Genomic DNA, 8,499 nt, shown 5'->3' on the forward strand with positions numbered 1-8,499 from the left:
AATGGGATGGGAGTGGTTATTAAAATGCCAGGCTACGGGGTAGTGTGAGGGGACGGGGTGGTTTTACCAATATACATTTTGTGTTTGCAATTGAAACAATTCTAACACTCTTGGTAAATGGACTGCACTTTTATAGCGCCTTTATCCAAAGCGCTTTACAATGGCCTCTCATTCGCCCATTCACACACACATTCACACACCAATGGCGGCAAGCTACCATCCAAGGCGCCGGCCTGCTCACTGGGAGCAATTTGGGGTTCAGTGTCTTCCTACCATCTTTATGTGATCTAATATACTATCAATACTCTTCTATCTGTACTCCACCGCCGCACACATTTGCATCAACACACAATGAAAAATACACAGTCAATCCAAACTCAGTAAGTCAATAACATAGTAACTATCATAAGCTGAGGATCTTTCTAAAGTATTAAGCTTTTTTTTTAATTGTAATTGTAATTCCAAAAACTCTCATCCGGTTAACCGATTGGTTGAACTATCTATCATCTATCTATCTATCTATCTATCTATCTATCTATCTATCTATCTATCTATCTATCTATCTATCTATCTTACTATCTATCTATCTATCCATACAACTAATCAACCAAACCATCTTAACCTGGTCACAATTATGTTATGCTGTTCTAACAGAACCTTTATCTAGCGTGCCTCATCACATTAATGTACATAGAAAGAATGAGAATAGAGAATAATCAACAAATTAACCAATTTAACTGTTTCAAAGGAACATATAAAAGAAACAAACTACAGTAAACAAATGGAAATGTAACCATTATGCCTAATGCTATGTGGCAAGGACAACACAAGAGGCCGTTGCCCATAGGCTAAACAGTTGGTCTGTACTACATAAATTACAATAGCAAAGGAATTGTTGATAGACAAGGTGTGATATCTTCCGGACATTCTGGGCTGAGAGAGGGGGGCATTGCTCACCATTCACAATGGAATATCAGACTCACTGTCTTTGTCTCAACCACATTTAAAACACATTTAAAACACAATGTCCGTCTCAATCTCATTTTCTTTCAACATCCCAGATATCTATCTATGTCATCCAAACCATCTTTAACTTTGACTGAACTTCTACTACCAGAATAACACTTTGCAAGCCCACACACGTTCTTCTGAAACTTCTTTTTCCAATTTATTACATTAGCAATAGCCTACCGGCCATTGAAAGTGTCATTAAAACATGTATAAAGCTAAGATGATATAGAACAGCAGATCTCTTTTATATAACTGATTTCTAATCCATGTAGGCTATAGGCCTATTTTGTATTATTCTTTTTTTCTCTGATTAATGGCAGAAGTTAGTTGTATTGGCTGTTAGGGTGCTGACAGGGTTGTCCCTGTACCTTATATGGCAGTGCATACTGTCTGGCATGGGATCTGAAGATAGACAGTTGTTCTCCAGAAACAACATTGGCATATATGTGGCTGGCTAAATATAGGCCATCAACACCTGTCATGCTCAATGCTGGAGGCAGAGGGCCAGGCCACACATTGCGTTTCGTGATTAAAATGGCAATTTAATTATCCAGATGAAAAGGTGAGAAATCAGATACAAAACGAATACATGTCATATGTTGTTACATTCTAAAGAACCATGCCCTGGTGTCGCAAGGAGGAGGAAGACGTACACATCCTGTAGGCCTAACTGTCATGCATCATTCTGTGACTGCAATGGGAGGGATAATTCGTCTGAGTCGATAGCACTTGTCTCCTGGGGGAACCTCCAGTCAGTGTTTTCTAAATGCGGTGGGTTAATGGTCCTCTCATTGGCCAAGCATTTCGCGCGTCTCTCCGGACCGTTTTGACAACCTTATCATGGACAGTCAGGCATTGATCAACACGGTGTTCCAATAGCTAATGCGAGGCTGTGAGATGTCGGTGGCAGTGAAAGAGGGCCGAAGTTCGGGAGAGAAGTCCAAGTCTGTTTCTCTATTATGGAGACTCTTTCCGCACGTTTTTCTCATACTTACACTCGTCGCATATGCCGCTTTGGGAGCGGTGCTATTCAAGCAAATAGAGGGAGGGGATGGGGAGCCCAAAACAATAGAGGAATATCATACGTTTTTGGGTGATATTGTCGACTTGATTCGGAAGAACCCAGGTAAGATCAACTACTTGATATTACTCAATATTTTTAATTTCTACATCATTCAATCACCTTTTTAGGAGAGAGAAAATAGAAATGATGTACTGAACAATTAGTAATGTCATTGTTGATTATTTTGACCATAATAGTTACATTTTCTTTTCAGAAAATTCGTCCAGTGATTTGGTGGAACCCATAAAGGAAAAGATGGAAAAGGAGTTCAAGTCTATATGGCTTCAGCATCCAAAAAGATGGTCGTTCTATGGATCCTTGTTCTTCTGTTGTACTGTATTCACAACCGTGGGTAAGTCCTATATCTGCACCAATGTTAGTTACGTGATTACATCTGCAGTCAATGCTGTGCAACATTTTTGCCACCCTTATACTTAAATCATATTAATAAAGAATATGTCATAATGTACAGTACACTGACTGCACGATATGCTATTGAGGTGTGGAGGGTGGGGTTTAGTTTTGAACTTTCTTTATACGCAGACCTTTCACACTAAAGTTCGTATTGGGACGTAGTCATTATTATTAATTCTGCCTGGTCCACAATCATGGACACCAGTGATGGATTACCTCTCCTAAGACACAGTGGCTTTCCAGTCAAAATGAATCACCCTCAAAGAAATACAAAGAGCATTGTAGAAGTACCAGACATGATAGATGATTATTGAACATCCTCAATCTTTTCATGGCAGACCATAATAGAAAGAGGATATTATAATATAACTATATATATTATAATATAACTACCATCTATTTCTTACTCACTGAGCTTTAGATGGGGTGGGGGCTCATACAGTATGCTGTTTGCTTGGTGCACTTTGGTCCTCATCATTGTGTCTCTGTGTATTGATGTTACCACGCTGTAAAGAAGAGGACTTCGGTCTCAGTCTGTCTACAAAGCATGAAATAATGAAGCATTGAAGCTTTAACATTTTTACTTAGAGATTAATCATGTATTTTGTAACCATTAATTCTCAGACTGCTGATGAATTGTTAAACAATAAACCATAAATTATTCAACATTATGGTATATTTCTGCAAGTAGCAGAGGTCGGGTCAGACTGTATTATGGTGTATTGTATTATGGTGTATTGTATTATGGTGAATAGATTTTCTGTGAAGCATTGACCAAAATTCTCTTCACCATTTTTGTGCAGAATAAGGGGAACATGAACTCTCCCTAAACAAGACCATCTCCCTAAATAAATTAACTTCCTGAGAAAACCAAAATGTTATGCTTCTAGAATGACATCATCATCATCACTATCAAATAAATAAATAAGCAATAATTGACATCCTCATTTCCGAGGAGCAACAGGAACTGTCTCTGTAATCACAGTGTGGCAAGAACTAATTACGGTAGTGAAAAAGGCTACTGGCCTTTCATTTCTGCATTTGGGCTTTGACTAAACTTGCTCAACTTATTGTCATTCAGAAGTGTCAGAGAGGAGCCTAAATGCCACGTTGCTCATGCAATCTATAAAACTAGCATACAAACATTTGGTTGTAATCTGCCCTCATTCTTACCCCCTTGTGTTTCTCATCTGCAGACAGCTGCTGAGGAAGGGGGGGGAGGATGCCAGGGTCCGTGCCTCTCACCTACCAGTCCCTGTGGGGGGGCAGGTCCATGCTGGGCCTGGGCCCCCCCCCCTGCCAGTCCCTGTGGGGGGGGGCAGGTCCATGCTGTGCCTGGGCCCCCCCCTGCCAGTCCCTGTGGGAGCTGGGCTCAGACTGGGCTCAGATGTTCTCTGATTAGTGAACGATCACCACCAGGATCTGCAGATGATGATCCTGATCAGATGTTCCATTTAAATGATGATGTCATGTTAATAATTAGAATCAGAGGTAACCAAACCAGAGGGTCTAGATTCTAATACAAACATGTAGGAAGAGGTGAATATCAAGATTTTCTCATACCTAGTGTGATTGGTCAATCAAGGATATGGAAGTTGACTATAGCCACTAGCAACATGAGGGAGTGTGAGGTGGACATAGTGCAGCATGTCAAATGGTCTTCATTGTTTATTTCACATTCTGGAAATTGACTCAGATTGACACAGAGTGACCAGGGTTAACATCTAGTTAATGTATGATTGTCTACTGCCTTTGAGAACAAGTCACCTTCTACTCTTTCAAATATATTGTTTATTATTGTATTGGTTCAACCCATGTCAAAGGAAGATTATAGATTCTTGATTTATCCTTACGCCTGTCTTAACTTCACTCAAAAACCATTTCAAGCCACGACCCTGGTTACCACAGCTAATGGGGCTTCCCATTAGCAGCATTGGCAGACAGTGTGTCAGGCATACTCACCGTACCTCTGGTTTGTTCAGCAATCCTACAGAACCTGGCAAGCGTAGTGTACAGCTGACCTGGGTTCATCATTTCAACTACTCAGCTATGCCTGATTGACTTTGAACCAATGATCTCAATAGTTCCAAAAGTGCAAACCCCGCCCATCTAAACCCCGCCCATCTGGCATTTCCAGGCAAGGTCAAGCAAACGTTTGGTCCTGTATGTGCAACAAAGGGTATATACACTGCAAAATGTAAATCTAAGCATGATGAAATATCTTAAATCAAGGCAATATAAATGCTTGTTTTTTGTTGGACTGCACTACTTTTAGGATATCTTTTACTTGTTTTAAAACATATTGGCAAAAAGAAAAGAAAAAAAGATTTAAAGTAATGTTTCCCCCATTTCATTGCTTTTCTTCTTGTTTTTGAGAGTTCACCTTTTGCAGCGTAGCAATGTGAGTGTTCAGCTAGCAGTGTTATTTGAAACCAAAACATTACCTGACATCCAAGTCTGTGTTATTTTTCCATTTGTCCATAATTACAGATATGAATAGAATCCCCTCTGTAAATATTGGGACAGTGAAAACATTTTTGTTCTTCTTTTGCCTCTATAGTTTGGATTAAAAATCGAATAATTACTATGATGTTAAAGTATTGAGAATCAGCTTTTATTTGAGGTATTTTTGTACATGGTTTCACCATTTAGACAGTGTTATACATAGTCCCAATACTTATGGAGGGCACTGTATATCTATTGGAAGAACAGAATATGCTGTATGCTGTAGTAGTACACCTTCAGTCTCGTACCTGCAGTATACAGGACATCAATCAGCAGGAGCAGAACAGTCGTGTGCTATGTTCATGTACTGAACTTAAATCTTGATTGCAGGGCTGGATGTTATTATACTTATGATGGGGGTGGAGGGCGGAGTGCCTTAACAGCTGCTTGAGAATACATTAGGACGTTGGTTAATGTCTGATATGTGATAGCTATCGTGGCCAGCAGCAACAGTCTAATAGCTAATAGCTTGGTCTGCAAACAGGAAGGCCCACAAATCACAGTGGACAGACACTCTGAGAGCATTTAATGTTCCCAACAAGAAGCATGTTAGAGTTTTGAAGACAGTCCTCTTTCTTTTTTACTCATGATGTAGGGAAAAACACAATGGATCTCAACCACTTCACCTTCACTTTGCTATCCCTTAGTGATCAAATACTTTAGGCAATCGTAGAGGACTGTAAAAAGAATAATAACTGATGCATACAATTAAAATCCAAAGTAAGTTTTTATCGCCAAAACGTGATGAATGTCCAGTGAATTTATTCCATTTATACAATGGGAAAAAAATTGATTTGCAATATCTAAGCATTCAGTTGGTCTTTTCCCCACAACAATGATGCCCCCTGCAAGAGTTTGGAATCAGCAGTACGTCCAATGCAGACATATGACCAACAGGTGGCAGCAACTATCACCAAATCCTGGTTACAGGCTGCTCATTGTTTCCACTTTCTCCTTCTAATTTTGTGTATGAGCCATTTTCAACATGGATTTAAAAAACAAAGCACAATTATGGATTTTCACATAAGACGAAATCAGCAGGAAATGGGAGCTGTGCTGTGGGTTGTGGACTCGATTCACACTGGGAACATATCCCCCCAAAATGTATGCACTCGTACTGTAAGTTGCTTTGGATAAAAAAAAGTCAGCTAAATGGCATATATTATCCTCTGTCTTGTTTCAGGCTATGGGGAGATCTACCCAGTGACTCTGACTGGTAAGATGGTGTGTATCCTATATGCCATGTTGGGCATCCCCCTCACACTCCTGGTCATCACTGATGTTGGCGATATCCTAGCCGTGCTCCTCTCCAACGCCTACCTCCGCTGTCACAGACTCTGCAGGCTGATCCTACGCCACAGTTGGTCCCCCACCAAGGCTGGGAAGAAGTGTAAGGACAGGGACCAGACGGCCGTCCCGGATGGCACCTACATCTTCAACCACGATGTGGTGGTCATCCGTGAGCCCATGGACATCCGGCAGGTTCTCCACAGCCAGACGGAGGTGAAGCGCAAGTCCATCCATCTCCGCAAAAACACAGAAATCTTTGATCAGATCATGGCCCGGGAGAACTTCACCAGGCAGGGTCCTCTCCTACGGAGCCTCTCCTGCCCGGAGCTGGACCGCATGCCCCGGCTGCCCAATGACTGCAACATGTGGGACTTCACGGGCATCGGGGACAGCATGGACCAGTTGAACGTGCCACTGGTGCTGATCCTGGTGGTGGTGTTCACCTACATCCTGTTCGGGGGGCTCATCCTGCCCCTGTGGGAGACGGAGTTTGACAACTTTGACTCCTACTACTTCTGCTTCATCACGCTTACCACCATCGGCTTTGGCGACATAGTGCCCAACCACCCCAAGTACTTCATGCTCATCTCCGTCTTCATCATCACTGGCATGGCCATCATGTCCATGGCCTTCAAGCTGGGCCAGTCGCGCATCGTCAGCTGCTATCACCAGGGCATGCTCTGCATCAGCAGGGGGAAGGTGGAGACCTTCGAGGAAGAGAGCAGCTGAATTCACAGGGTTTGACACTGCTGCTCACTGGACATTTTGGGTCGAAAACATTGAACGTGGAGTCACATGTCTGTAAGCCCTGCCTTGGAAACAATGTTTAGCTCAGGAGAAAGCAACGCTGATGTGTTGATGCATGACAATATGAAATATGCATAAGGCCAAAGCTGTGGTCATGTGATGCTTCTGACATTATGTATGTATTGGAAATTAATCTCATGCTTGTCCGATTACCCATCAGTATGTATGAATTATTAATAGTTCTTAATGAAGGTCTGTTATGTAGTTATAGTGCTAAATGGCCATGATAAATCATCATAAATTAGAAGCAATCAAAGAATGAGATCACACGATAAAGAACATTCAGTGGCGAGCGCTGTTTTGGAACAGAAAAAGCCTTTTCTAAAATCATGACAAAGCCTTTTCTAAAACCCTTTAAGTACCATTTGTACGTTTTGTTTGTTTACAAGGATATGCACACATTTGCTGCTATTTGCACACATTTTATGGTATTTGTAGGTTGTTTTCTATTTTTTTGCGTCACCAAAGAGGGCAGCACCAGGGAAAACTACATGCTACACCTTTAATTATCTATTTCCAGCTTAACTATCTATTCTTTTTGGATTAATGGGACGTTGGTACACTTGTCTGTTGCTGCAATGGCCCATGCTTAGAAATGATACAAAATGTATCAAAAGTGGTCATAATATGAATGAAAAGTGGTCATAACATGTTAAAATCACATTAAAGCTTCTGCTTCAACTTCTCATTGCCTTCCTCTTAAGGCAATTTTTCCTACTGGTTTGCTTGAGAGAAGTAGTCTTTTACTTTAGGACAGTTAAGGTTTTAAACTTTAAAGAGTGTGATTGTATTATTCTGTAGTTACAGATATAAGCCTTGTCATAAATTGGCCAAAAATGTTACTAATTGATGTGGCTACAATCATATTCAATCATATTTCAAAGCCAAGTCTTGAGGTCAAGTATAATATGTGAGGGACAGTTCATCACAGAAGACACAATGTCTTGAACCTCTCTGGGTAGTTGTTGCAATGACTTGAACCTCTCTTTTTGTTGCACCTCAGTTATTTGTATTTCAATGTCTTTGTAACAAGGATTCCTATGCAGACAGAGCTAGAGACTCCTAACATGCAACAGCTCCGCAAATGGCACATTAATATTGTTGTTTGTCTGAAATGGTCAAGAAATGTACATAACATAATATATAAAACAGATATGACAATAGTTCCCTCTGGCACTAGTTGATAATCAGCCTCAATGTTTATGCTCATGCTGTCTCTTAGCAAACTGTATCTTCTGCTTTCACATTGCCATTAAAATAATGTCCAAAATCAACATGTGGTGTTTATGTAGGAAGACAATGTGTCGACATGACAACACTGTTTCAGCGAACATTCAGTCGAGGCCGAGAAGGCCTGGCTCGCAGTCGCCATTCCAATTCATCCCAAAAATGTTTGATGGGGTTGAGGT

The 8,499-nt window shown here is 40.9% G+C and overlaps 1 protein-coding gene across 1 annotated transcript; it reads left to right on the top strand.

Moving 5' to 3' along the window:
- Positions 1-1,893: 1,893 nt before the first annotated feature.
- On the top strand, positions 1,894-7,012 carry kcnk18 (potassium channel, subfamily K, member 18; the record flags this gene model as incomplete). Its single annotated transcript, XM_080531891.1, has 3 exons — positions 1,894-1,936; positions 2,289-2,426; positions 6,177-7,012. The coding sequence occupies 3 exons, from the start codon at positions 1,894-1,896 to the stop codon at positions 7,010-7,012; spliced, it is 1,017 nt and encodes a 338-aa protein (XP_080388017.1).
- Positions 7,013-8,499: the final 1,487 nt, after the last annotated feature.

The sequence above is a fragment of the Nansenia antarctica genome (assembly GCF_963989245.1).
Source record: "Nansenia antarctica genome assembly, chromosome: 1".
Classification (NCBI taxonomy): Eukaryota; Metazoa; Chordata; class Actinopteri; order Argentiniformes; family Microstomatidae; genus Nansenia; species Nansenia antarctica.